The 13,906-nt window shown below is 37.6% G+C and overlaps 1 protein-coding gene across 1 annotated transcript in view; it reads right to left on the reverse strand.

Moving 5' to 3' along the window:
• Positions 1–13,906, reverse strand: part of Antxr1 (ANTXR cell adhesion molecule 1) — a 226,325-nt gene that overhangs the window by 185,212 nt on the left and 27,207 nt on the right. Inside the window, exons 2-3 of the mRNA XM_005322100.5 lie at positions 13,356–13,427; positions 8,456–8,527 (exon numbers count right to left, since the gene is read on the reverse strand). Coding sequence (XP_005322157.1) covers positions 8,456–8,527; positions 13,356–13,427 — 144 coding nt within the window. The remainder of the gene's footprint in view (positions 1–8,455; positions 8,528–13,355; positions 13,428–13,906) is intronic.

The following is a 13,906-nucleotide window of genomic DNA, read 5'->3' on the forward strand; positions in this document are numbered from 1 at the left end:
AAAGAAGGTCTTGTTCTTAGATATATTCTGTAGACACTTTTTTAAAGATATCCAAGACAAAGAAAAAAAGTTCTACAAGCATCAAGAGGAGAAATAAAGCTACAGATGAAGAATGATATTAAATTGGCACCTCTCATTTCTTTGCCACATGCAGAGCTGATAATGGGTCTTTACCTTTAGGAAACATAGACAATGATCATCAAGATATGAGAATTTTATATATAATTAAAATATTTACCTATAGATGAAAAAACAGAAATTTTCAGACAAATAGGGACACAGACACCTCAATATTCATGTACTTTCAGAAAAGTCTAACGTAAAAAAAGACTCAGCACAGCAAAGTGAAAAATTTAAAGACAATAATAAAAACTTCAAGCACTGGAAAAGAAGAAAGTGTGTATGTATGGTTCATATATATTGAATGAAATCAATAAATCTTACAAGTTTAAATAATTTTTGATATGCTTGCAAAATATAATGCAAATATTTCTTTAAAAATCAGCAAGGACAATCTAAGAATATTATTTAATTTTGCTATTATAAAGGCAAAAAAAATTTATTAGAATGAAAATGAAATTATATGTTTCAAGTCACTGGAAAATTAGACAAAATAGCAAAGAAGGGTTGAAAATGAATACATCAGTGCATATAAAAAATATAAACAAAATTTAAATTTAATAAAAGGTGACAAAAGATTATTTTATATTCTTTAAAAGTATACTCTATCCAGACATGGTGGCACATGCCTATAATCTCAGCAGTGGCTCAGGAGGCTGAGGCAGGAGGATCAAAGCCAGCCTCAGCAAAAAGTGAGGTGCTAAGCAACTCAGTGATACCCTGTCTCTAAATAAAATACAAAATAGGGCTAGAGATGTGGCTCCGTGGTCAAGTGGCCCTGAGTTCAATCCCCAGTACAAAAAAAAAAAAAAAAAGTACACTCCCTAATAAAAATGAGCTAAATAATATGGTGTAAATAATAAAGCATTAAGTTGGAAATTCAAATTAAATAGTCATGGTAGAAAACTTTAAAATGTCTACCTTCACAGATCACATAAATAAAAATATAAAATATCTGAAAATTTAACATATTTCTTATATGAAACTTTCTACTCATCAGGGCATAAATATTTATTATTTCTAACATCTCTGGATGACAGATAAAATTTGGTCATTTAATAATTTATCAATAATAACTAATAAATAAAAAAACCTAAAATGACCCAAACCATATTCTCTGAAGAAATCCAATGATTCTAGAAATTGAGAAAAGAATAAACAAAAATTACATGAAAATGGTGAAACACGTTCCTAAATCATTCTAAATCAAGGAGAATATTCTGAATGCAAACTATTTAGAAATTAACAACAATGAGAACAGGACATTTCAGGACAGGTGAGATTCAACAACCATGTTCAGATCAAATGTATAATTTGTAATCATATATAGCTTTGATTATTAATAAAGAAGAAAATATAATGCACAAAATCCCATCTCGAAAATATAAGAAAAGAAAAACTATAAGAAGCACAAGGAAGAAATTATTAATAGCAGAAGAATAAAATAATAAATCATAGAATTTCTAAAAGTACACAAAACAGAAACAAAGAATAAATTTTAGAAACAAATCATTAGGTAATTAGGATAAGTATCCGAATTCATGAAATGTTTTATTAAAACAGTGGGACAAGAAACATTTATATACCTATAAAATCAATAATTTCCCCCAGTATTTCTTAAGCTTTTTCTGGGATGGTGTTGTCACCGGCTGCTTCTGATACAAACCACATTCTTTCTCCATAGAAACCCAGTGACATGATTATTTCAGTAAATCACTGTATAGAATTTAATAGAAGCCCATGGACCACACAATGTGAGTTCACTGCTCTAGTGAACAATCCATAAAATAAAGCAGAAAAATATTCCATTCACAATGAAAGCAAAACTTTAAAATGCCTGGGAATAAAGTTAACAACCATTATATGAAATTGACCTTCAGAACAAAACCAGACTGAGGGGCACAAAAGAAAAAGGGGTATGTCCTGAAGTAAGAGAATAAGCAGGTATAATAAAAGTGCAGAGTCATTGTGGCTGAGATTAATCTGTACTTTTCATACAATTCAAATAAAAATCCCAAGGACATTTTGGAACATAAAAAAGTATTTAAAATGCACATGGTTGGAAAAATCCACTAAAGACCAAGGAGATTTTTGTCCAATATTAGAATTGAGAAGAAACTGGCCCTCCAGATGTTAAAACTAATCAAAACAATGTGATCTGAGTAGAGAAACAGAAAAAGAACAGAATAGCAATAGAATAGAAAACCTACCAATGGACTTAATCTATCAAAGAGTTTAATTTTTTAGTAAAATAAATGGTAAAAACTATTCCACAATGGTGTTGGAAAAACTGGCAAATTACTTGGGGATAAAAGTTGGATGTTGGCCTTGTACCTTATATAATAAATAAATTCTTTAAAAAATAATGATTTAAATGTAAACAAATTAAGAATACCTAAAAAGATATTCCTAAAAAGAACAAATGCAACACAATCTCAATTATGATTAAAACTTATAAAGTTTCTGAATAATATATAGAAAACTGAATTCAGATATGCATGAAAAGACTATATCATAACCAAGTATAGACAGAAATATAAGAATAATCCAATATTTTAAAATATTTTTAATGAATTTCACTGTTCTAGTAGATAAAAGAAAAAATTACAACCATGTTAATACATCAAAGTACACATGGTTTCGGTTTTTTGCCCATAGTTTTTATTGATACATTATAATTATACATAATGGTGAGACTTGTGGTTACATATTTGTACATGCTCATGCTATAACAATGTAATTTGATCACTATCATTCCTCAGTATTACCTTATTCCTGATTTCTTTTAAATAGATTATTGGACTTCCTGGATATGTTCTCATTTCCAAATGATTAAACATTTAAAGTATTTCGGTTAATGTCAAATATAAGACTATTCTTGGAGTTTTCAGGGAATCATATGAAGAAGCTAACACTATACTCTTTTATTCTACTAGTGCATAAATTATCATTCTCTACTCTTATGCTAATGAAATGACCTACACATTTTGTTACCATTTGTCAATTGTTTAAACTGAGGAAGCTAAAAAATCTTGGAAGAACAGCATGATATGAATCAAAGTGCATGAACTGGACCAATTTAGAACCCAGATATCAGGATACTAGTTCTGCCATTTACTAGTTCTTTAGCCTCAGCAAGTTATCTAAATTCATTGATCCTCAATGTGCAATGAATACAGTGTGCTTGTTACTTGCCTATGTCTCTGACTGACTACCAAAAGACCATTGCTCAAAATAAAAAACAACCATGGAAAGACTTCAAAAAGTTCACAAGGCTGGTGAATTGGGGAAGTCATTAAAACCTGGAGAAATGAAGGTGAGTTCCACAGTGTTTTCCTCTTTTCTCTTATGGTCTTAACCGGAAGGTGGGTCTTAGTCACATGGCGGTGGCTGAGATGTAGCCTTTTTAGGCAAGGAAAATCCCCAAATTTCTGGGAACCCCTGGAAAAGGGCCCCTTATGTGGAAAAAATCTCCATTTTTCTCTTTTTTGTTCCTGTCTTTCCCAAGGAAGCCTCCGTGGAGAACTATATGTTCAGTGTAGGTAGCCAAGACTCCAACAGAAACCAGAGGATTTGGAAAAGAAGTTCCCATGGGCCAATTAAAGTGCGGAGGGATCCTAGAGAGGGTGAGTTGACAGGGATCCCCCAATTCAAAGCTATTTTAGTCCCAGGCTCTTGCCCCCCACTGCACAGGAACAGTTTTAGACTCTGGACAGATCCAAGAGTTCAGTAGAGTCTTTGAAAATTGAGCTGAAAACATTGAAACCAGCAGCCACCGAAGAGATAGAATTTGTGGTCTGAATCTAACCAGTATGATTGCATACGTCAGAAAAAAAAATTAACATTTTCCAGAGGATTTGAACAGGATCCCAAATCTAAACAAAATGAAATTCAAAAATTTCGGGTTATACTCTAAAATTATACTCAACATACAAAACACCTAGAAAATATGATCAACTCTCAAGAGAAAAGAATTTTTAAAAGAGTAAAGATAATTTGATGGAATTATAACACAGACTTTAAAACTGTATTCCATGAGATCACAGTACACACACTTGAAATAAACAGAAAGATTGAAATTTTCTAGCCAAGAAATAAAATCTTCAAAAAGAACCAAATGTAAATTTTGGAACTGAAAAAACAAAATATCTGTAACAAAAAAAAATTAAGTTGGTGGGCTCAATAGCTGGAGGAAGGTGAAGAGGAAAGAGTGAACTTGAAGATTGGTCATCAGAAATTACCCAATTTGATGAACAGAAAAAAAAAATAAAAAGAAGAAATGAACAGAATTTCAGGAGCATGTGGAACCAAATCTAAAGGTCTAACATTTTTTTGAGTTATTGAGGATCCAGGAAGAGGGGAAAAAATGATTGATAGAAGAAATACTTGAAAAGTAATAGCTGCAAACTTCCCAAATTGGAGGAAAAATACAAGTTTATAGATCCAAGAAGCTCAGCAAGCCAAAACTGGATAAACTCAAAATCATGCCATGACACATCCTAATCAAATTGCTGAGAACTAAAGATAAAGAAGAAATCTTAAAAGCAGAGAAAAACTATATTTTATATAAAACTATGATTCGAATGACCAACAGTCATTATCAGAAATTATAAGAAAGGATACATATTTTTTAATGCAGAATAATACTCCATGCAGGGAAATGGATGGCACTAGAACAGATTATGCTTAGTGAAGCTAGCCAATCCCTAAAAAACAAATACCAGATGTCTTCTTTGATATAATGAGAGCAACTAAGAATAGAGTAGGGAGGAAGAGCAGGAAGAAAATATTAACATTAAACAGAGACACGAGGTGGGAGGGAAAGGGAGAGAAAAGGGGAATTGCATGGAAATGGAAAGAGACTCTCATTGTTATAAAAAACTACATATAAGAGGTTGTGAGGGGAAAGGGGGAAAAAAAAACAAGGAGAGAAACGAATTACAGTAGACGAGATAAAAAGAGAAATGGGGGGGAGGGGGGATAGTAGAGGATAGGAAAGATAGCAGAATACAACAGTTACTAGTATGGCATTATGTAAAAATGTGTATGTGTAACCGATGTGATTCTGCAATCTGTATTTGGGGTAAAAATGGGAGTTCATAACTCACTTGAAACTAATGTTTGAAATATGATATGTCAAGAGCCTTGTAATGATTTGAACAACCAATAAAAAAAAATTAAAAAAAAGAATAAAGAATAAAACACTTAAAAAAAAAAGAAAGGATACATAAAGTGCTTAGGCAGATATCACAAATGGTATCATTATTTTAATTATAGTTTGTTTACTACATTTTAACACACTACATTCATTTTTCAATCTATTCAACTTTCCCAAAGTTTTCCACTATGCATGTATTTTTTTAATAACTTTATTTTATTTGTTGTTATTAGTTTTTTAACGTGGTGCTGGGGATCAAACCCAGTGCCTCACACATGCTAGGCAAGTGCTCTTCCACTGAGCCACAATCCTGCCCCCACTATGCATATTTGATCCCTAGAATTGTATGCAAATACATCTTGGATATTATTTCTTTTAATGTATCCCAGATCTTTTACTCTTGTTGAAATGAGTCTTGGCTAATTCACGTATTATATTTAAACAAGTTTTTAAAAAATCTCTTAAGTTTCTTCAAAGATTACACAGATTAAATGAATCTTTTATTGTCTTATGGAGAGACAGTGAAATATACAGAAAAATGTACAGATTTCAGTGCCCAACTAAGACACTGTGAGTCATGTAAATCACAGACAGTAATAGCCTGGAAAGCCTCATTCTTTTGGACAGTCTCCTAAGAAGGCATTTTAGAGAGCTCTCTTGCCCACACCTCTAGGTTGATAAGGTTGGATGAGCGCCAGTGAACCTCCCTGGGTTCTGCCTGCTGAGCCACGGTCAAGCCAAGCAGTGGCCATGTGAAGCTCAGTCTTTAACAAGGAATCCCTGGCTGTTGTTGGGTGTGCATTTGGCCTGTATTAAATACTGTTTCTAGCAAAGTACAGATTCCAAACTCTGCATCTCTTTGGCACAGGAAACATGCAGTTGTGACATTATGGTAAAAAAAATTTCAGAGGATGACAAATTTCAACAAACACAACAAGCCAAAATGGATCAGAAAGCCCAGGCATTCTGATAGTGTTTATAAATCCCTAACCCACTTGTGATGATTCCCAGGTTCCCAGAGGCTGTAAGCAGGAGCATACAAATGATCCAGGAGCTTGCTCTCTCTCTGCCAAAGGCGTATACATGGAACAGCAGTCAGCCTGAAGCTACACTTCGATGCCCCGGGTTGGAGCCGAGTGTGAAGAACAAATGAGATCTAATATGGGTTTTGACCTGATAAATATGGATATCCCCTTGCAAGGAAGGTCAGCCCCCATTGGCAAGTATTAGCTTTAGAATTACCAATTATCCAAGTAGGAGAGAAGTGGGCAACTAAAGCAGTGACAGCTGATTTAAAGAGCCATTCGTAGTTCTCTGTACCAAGTGAGTGTACTCAAACACAAATGCTCCACCTTGAGACAAGCAGAGGCTACTGGCAGGATCAACCAGGTCTTTCCTGTGTTTAGTTCCCCATCTCTGAATCAAAGACATCCCTGCATACCTTTATGACTAAAGGCATCATAGAAACACTGAGTAAGACTTGGGAGTCTTTCAGATGGCTAGAGACATTCAGCTTTTCAAAATCCTTGGCCAATCCTAAAGGAAAGCCATGTAGGCTACTTGCGTTTTTGATTCTCTATTTAACAGAAGGCTGCAGGATAAACCAGAAAGAATGTGGAACCTTTTAAAAACAGGGTTTCTGCGTATTGCAATAGCATTCGTGCATATAAGAAGGAACAGAATTTGAAAACGTCTGGATGGGAAACAAAGGCATGGAGAAAAGTGGGAACTAGCTTAGATCTGCTGATCTGAGCCAAAAATCTGACTCCACCCTGTAAACTCTGTCCTCATTTCTGTAAGAATGTGGTAGCAGAAAGTTTTCCTGCTCTCCCTCTACTTTCTGCCATGGTTTGGAAATGGTTTGAGTGTGTCCTGCTGATGCTTGGTCCTCAGCAGGGCAATGTGGGGAGGAGGGTCTAGTGGAAGGTAATTAGGTCAATGGGGGTGCCCCCCCCCTTGGAAGAGATTAAAGAGGCTCTTGTAGGACGTAGGTTGGCTCCTGCATGAGTAAGTCATTATAGAAGAGTCAGCTTGGCCCCCAACCGTCTCTGGCTTCCCATCTCATCTTGTGATCTCTCCTTCTTGAATATACTCCCACTATGATGCCATCAATCATGTTAGATGTAGACAGAAGGCCTCCCCAGGGCTGAGCAGATACTGGTGCCACGTTCTTGAATCTCCAGAAATGTGAATGAAAGAAACAACTTTTCTCTATAAGTATCCAGCCTCAGGTATTCTTATTTATTTATTTATTTATTTATTTACTGTTGATGGACCTCTATTTTAGTCATTTGTTTATATGTGGTGCTGAAAATCAAACTCAGTGCCTCACACGTGCTAGGCAAGTGCTCTACCCCTAAGCCACAACCCCAGCCCCAGGTATTTTGTTAACAGCAAACAAAACATGAACTAAAACACTTGCCCTTCTTCCTTTTCTTTTTCCTATTTGTACACATAAAAATCTTCCAATAATCCCACAAGTGTCCCCAACAGTGCCTCCTCATATGGATTTTATCACTTTTTAAAACTTGTGTAGTGTCATTAGTGTAATAAAGTTATTCTCTCTCCTCTCCAATATATCATCCTAACTATCAAAAAATGATTTGTCCTTGCTATTGTTAGTCTTCATCTTTAAGTAAAATGTGGTTAAATCCAAGAGTATTTTTTTTAAGCTGGGTCTAACTACTCCTTTTACGTGAACATTTTTTTTCCTTACCCAATTCAAATTTTCTTTTATTTTTTTAGTATCATAAACCCTCCCTTTCCATTCTCTTCCTTGGAAATTACCTATGATAATATTTCAAGCTCTTGCTTCTCTTATGGTACACTCATCATATCTCTGAAACCCTAATCCAAAAAACAAATTAAAGGAAGTATAGCCTCCCAAGAATTTGGTTTGCTAACATTTTGCTCCAAGTTAGCAAACTGAATTACCAAACGTAATATTTATCTTAATATAACTTAGTCACTGATAAAATTTCAACATTAAAAAATTCTGTCAAAAACCACAAGAGAGTAAAATAGCAGAAGGATCCAGATACAAAGTTCAAGGCTTCAGTTAAAATGAGAGAGAGCCGTTAGATTAAAATGATCAACGGGCTAAGGCACCAGAGTACAAATCCCAATGCTACTCAGGACCATGGGGTTTCTAAAGACAGAGCTGAGAAGGATTCTTACCTGTCCTCTGTTAGTTTCATTAAGGTTGTTCCTCGAGTAGAGAAGACAATGAAGGACATTCTTAGCTGGGGGCTGGAAAGGGAAAGAAATTCCATTAAGGCAGAGAGAAAAAAAACCATAGCACACCCTTCCTTCCCATCAAGGTTTCCGACCAGTTCTTCTCTTTGAATCATGGCTGTCAGAGCTGAGGACCTACAAGCATTTAACCAGCACTCATCTTGAAGCTGTGAACAAACCAAAGAGGTGGTGACCTGCTGTGTATTTCTGGAAGCCACTTCTGATTGGACACTATTGCTCAGTGAATGGATGACAAGAAAGAAAGACAAAGTCCATCACTGCCCTGGGCTGTCTGAAGCATGGCCCTGGGAGACTGGTCTGCAAGGTGTCGACAGGTTCAGAAATTCTGGCAGACAGAGTGTGACCGTGTGCCCACAGTAGCCTGGTGGGATCCTGTAATGAAGAGACTGTCTCAGATTGTAGTTGTTTGATGCCACCATCTGTTGACCTCATACGGTGACCTTCCTTTGATCTAAAAGTGACATCATCACCAACTTTTAATTTCTCTTTAGCCTCCCAAAGAGGCTATCTCATAAGGAGAGAATGAATTGACTGGCTGCAGACTCTCTCTTCCACTTGGTATGGGGTCACTTCAACACTGAGCTACATCTCCCATCCTTTTTATTTTTAATTTTTCCCACATTTTTAGTTGGTTGCATTATAGCTATACATAGTGACGGGATTTGTTGTTACATATTAATACATGCACACAATACAAAAATAACAACATAATTTGGTCAATATCACCTCCCAGCACTTCCCACCTCCCACCCCTCGGATCCTTCCCTTCACTGATCTCCTTTTGATTTTCATGAGATCTGCCACTATCTTTCTTTCCTTTTTCCTCTTTAGCTTCCACATATGAGAGAAAATATATGACCTTTAACCTTCTGGGTGTGGGTTATTTCACTTAACATAATGGTCTCTAGTTCGATCCATTTTCTTGCAAATGACATAATTTCATTTTTCCTTGTGGCTGAATAAAACTTCACTGTGCAATGCTACATTTTCTTTATCAATTCATCTGTTGATGGACACCTAGCCCAGTCCATTTTATTTTGATTTGGCGGGGGGGGGGGGGGGTTACAGGGATTGAACTCAGGGGCATTCGACCACTGAGCCACATCTCCAGCCATATTTTGTATTTTATTTAGAGGCAGGTTTTCACTAAGTTGCTTAAGGCTTCACTGAGTTGCTGAGGCTGGCCTCGAACTTGTGATCCTCCTGCCTCAGTCTCCCATAGGTGTCATTCTTAATGAACAAATCGACATTGTTTTTATATGGCAATGTTCAGGAGCATTGTCAATGTAAAATTCACACTCTGGGAGACAGAACAACTCTCAGCTGAAGACCAAACATACTTCCCACTCTGCAAGAATTCCAGACTGTAGATGGTTTGGCAAAGCAATTCCATCCTGTGGGCTCCCTCTGGGTGACCAAATAGTTCATCCAGAAGAACATCAAACTATGTCTTCACTAGACAATTGCCTCCCACACCTGATCTGGTGCTAAGAGTTTCCACTTTCCAAAACATTTCTCAAGCCTGTGGTTTTTCCTTTTCTTAGCTTAGGACCTTGGCCTCAATCACCTGACCACTGTAGCTCCTTGACAGCCCATGTCCTTGCTTAGCATCATTCATTGTTCTGATCAATACTTCACACTTCTCTCCCAATTATTTTCCAGATCTTGTCACCTATCTACTATAAAACTCTAATGGTTCCTACTGTTTCCAGGATAGAGTCTACATTATTTCTACATATCTGACACATCCCTAGAAACCCTTAGCATGGTGTTTAGTTCTTGGTAGGAGCCTAAGTAGTACCTGGTGAATTGAATACTGGTCTCTCGAAACTAACTTCAGTTCTCTGCCATGATCCTGTGCTACCTGCTACCACCTCACCATTGGTTGGGCAGCAGGACACCATGTTATAAATGATAATTATAATCATGATGATGGTAGTATTATAATAGGGCCAACCTCAACAAGTTCTGACTGTGTGCCACATACTATCATGATTTGGCTGTATGATCTCATTAAGCTTGGAACAACTTTATGGGATTGGCACTATTGTTATTCATCATTTCCATAAAGGGAAACTGAGGCTCTGAAAGATTAAAAACTATTTTCCTCAGGTTCCACAGTGGGTGAACGGTGGAGCTGGGGCTTGGAAGTTCTGATTCTAGAATTTGGGCTCTTAACTACGTTATATATACTGCCTTCGCTTCTACCGAGTTTGGCTCTGGAAAGGATGGATTTGATGTCTTGGATACAACTGGTGTATGAGTCTAGGCTGGAGACAATTTAACTTTGGGAGTTATTGGGACACTGTTGTGATGTGGGCAAAGTTGTTCAGAGACAATTTCTACAGTGAGAATGGAGATGAGCCAAATAGAGGACCAACGCCAACACTGAAGGGCTGATCAGGAGATTTGTTGTCATTGATTTTGGGGGGAACAAGAAGCAAGAAAGGTGAGTATATGTCTGTAGACTGTGAGGAAGGACACCATGGAAAAGTAGAGGAAGATATGAGAGTGAAACAAAGACCCCAGGAGACTAGAGATAATGGTATCAAGTAGGACCAAAATGGAAAGATTGTCCACAAGGAGTTGCTTGGCTCTCAGGCACTGGTGGGAAAGACGTGCAAGCATCTTCTAAGGAGTAAGATTGGAACTTGAGGTCATCATTCCATTTACTCCTCTCTGGGTCCTTAATGAAGTAGGAGGTAAGGCTCTTTTCTGATAGTGAGGGGTACGAGGTATAGTTTGGGAATTCCCATTTTGAAGAAAGTGGTGCAGAATTAGAATCATTATTAAGAAGATGGGGGGGGGTGAGGATCAAGATAAATAAAAGGACTTGAAGTATTAAGGATTCCATTGATGTCAGTCATTGTTAATGAATGCATCTTCCCCATGCAGTATCCATGTCTTAGACTATTCATTAAAATGAATAAACAAAAATCATCCATTCATTCACTTAACTGAAAATACTGATTGAGCATGTATATGCTACTGGGTCTGCCACAGTCACGGGCGCTTGGGCTCCAGCAGACAACAAAATACCATCCCTGCCTTATGGGGTTTCCATGATGGTAATGCCTTAGTGTCAGACTTTGAGGGGGCCATAACCAAGGAGGACAGAGGTGACAGCCAGCCAGAGGAAAGTGTCTCATGGTCTAGATTAAGTCACACCAACTTCTCTGGTCCTTACTTATTCATTTGTAAAGCAAGGGGGAATGGATTAGTCCCTCCTTCCTTCTCCCTCTTTGGACTTTAAGGTAGTGAAGAGTCTGGAACAGCTGCAGGAGAGATGTGTGCCCACTCTAAGCCAGGTGCTGGGTTAGTAAGTTTGCACACAGTTTCTTTTGATAATCTCCACATGGAAATCAGGGGTCAGCTAAGGTAAGTAGACTGCTATGGTTGCACAATGGAGCTTGGATTCAAACCCACGTCTGCCTAACCTCAAAGCCTGTCCCACTGGACTTCTCTGCTTCAGAGGGAGCAGAAAATGAGAAAAAAAAAATGGAGGCAGAGCACATACTGTCAAATGTCTGGAGGCAGATGTGTTTTAAGACACTCCAAAGGACCAATGGGTGAGAGTGCAGGAAAGGACATTTTGGCTCAGTGACAAAAAGACTTTTCTGAAAACTGAAATTGTCCAGCTCCTGGATTGTTTGCTTCAAGAGGCAGTGGTTTCTCTCCAGAGCCATTCAAGATGGGGGTTGCTGAAGGCCTCCTAAGACAGATTGGGAAGTTGTTCTTCTCAATTCTAAGTCTCAATGATCCTATTACATATTTTGCAATACCACTCATATGTTGCTTCTCTCTTTTCCCTGTATTTTTACTCCCATCCCTTCCTTTAGCATTTGTTTTTCCCAAATCATCAGAGTCTAAATGATTCCCTGCTGCAGCTTCCAATTTTTGGCATTGAGGACAGGCCACTTCCTAATCCATTCCTTCTAATTAGGCAGTTAGGTACGTGTTGATCCATAACTGAATTTGGGAGGAGCATGTCTGTCATTACCTAGGCTCAAAGGATACCCTGTATTCTGAGATAAAGAATCTTACTCAAAGAACCCTATTGTCTCTCATATCAGGGAGAAGCAATGGAGGCCACATTGCAGGAAGTGGAACCATGTTAAGAATTTACAATGATTAGACCAATTTCACCAAAGACCTCAATGACTTGCTTTGAACACAGCCGCAGAACTGCCACTTGTGTTATCCCTTGGAGGCTGCACCAGGGAGAGTGAAGTGTGACTCATGGGCACCATACTTAATAGAAAGCAGCACCTCGAGGACCCTCCCCTCCCAATATTTAACTTGACCAGGTTTAAACCTGTCTGGGAGCGTAGTGTTGAGGATGCTCAGAGGATTGTACCTGAGAGGGTACATGGCTGGAGCAAGCAACCATGACAATTTACCCAGGACTAAGGCATGTTCCAGGGAGACTCTTGGTTTGAAAAACAGGAAGCTGTGGGCAAACTGAGATGAGTACTTTACACCTGATACACCCTACTTACAAGTCCAATAGAATGCGCCCACTCTTCCTCATGATGCACCATGCATCATGATCCTTTAACAAGAATACATTATTCAACAACAGAGGAAAAAAACATTAAAAAGTTTGGTTTTATAATTAAATCTGGCTCTTCCTGACAACACTAAGCCAAAGTTACACTAATACATGGCATGGATCAAAACAAATTGTCCCTGGTCCAAGACTTGGTAGTCACGTTTGTCAAAAAGCATCCCCAAAGTGGTTAGGAGTTTGCACAACAGCAGACAGACTGGTTTTACTCATGGCAGAGAACTATAAGAGAAATCAAAGCACTGCATTTCTCACCTGATGAATTTATGAGCCAGCTGTTCCACAAAGTAGTAGATCTCATTCCAGTGATGAAGCACGCTTCCTGACCTGGCAAGACAGAACAGGTATTGTTGACTCAGGAATTCATTTGTCTTCGCCTCATACTATTTCTCTTCATATTCTATCATTTTACATTTGACTTATCCATTAGCAGGGCTCCCTATCTTGGTAACTTTGGAAATTAACCCAAAGGCGGTTTAGACTCCTGTTAGAGTTCTTAACATTTTTGTTCAAGAACTCTCCCAACTCCATCTCCACCATCCCCACTGCTACTCCATATACTGATGTGTTTTTCATACATGCACTGAAAAACACACAACCACACAGAAACATTGATTCATAGGTCAGTTCCAAATCTTTGCAAAATGGTCATTTCTGTGCTATTTAAATTATTTCTTTGATGGCAGAAGAGAAGTTATTCCAGTTCTTTTAAGTGAAATCAACACATAGATAAACAAAGATACACAAACTCCCAAGAGTCCAACTTCATTTGTAAATATAGATGTGAAATCCTTAAATAAAATATT

Source organism: Ictidomys tridecemlineatus, chromosome 12 (assembly GCF_052094955.1).
Source record: "Ictidomys tridecemlineatus isolate mIctTri1 chromosome 12, mIctTri1.hap1, whole genome shotgun sequence".
NCBI lineage: Eukaryota > Metazoa > Chordata > Mammalia > Rodentia > Sciuridae > Ictidomys > Ictidomys tridecemlineatus.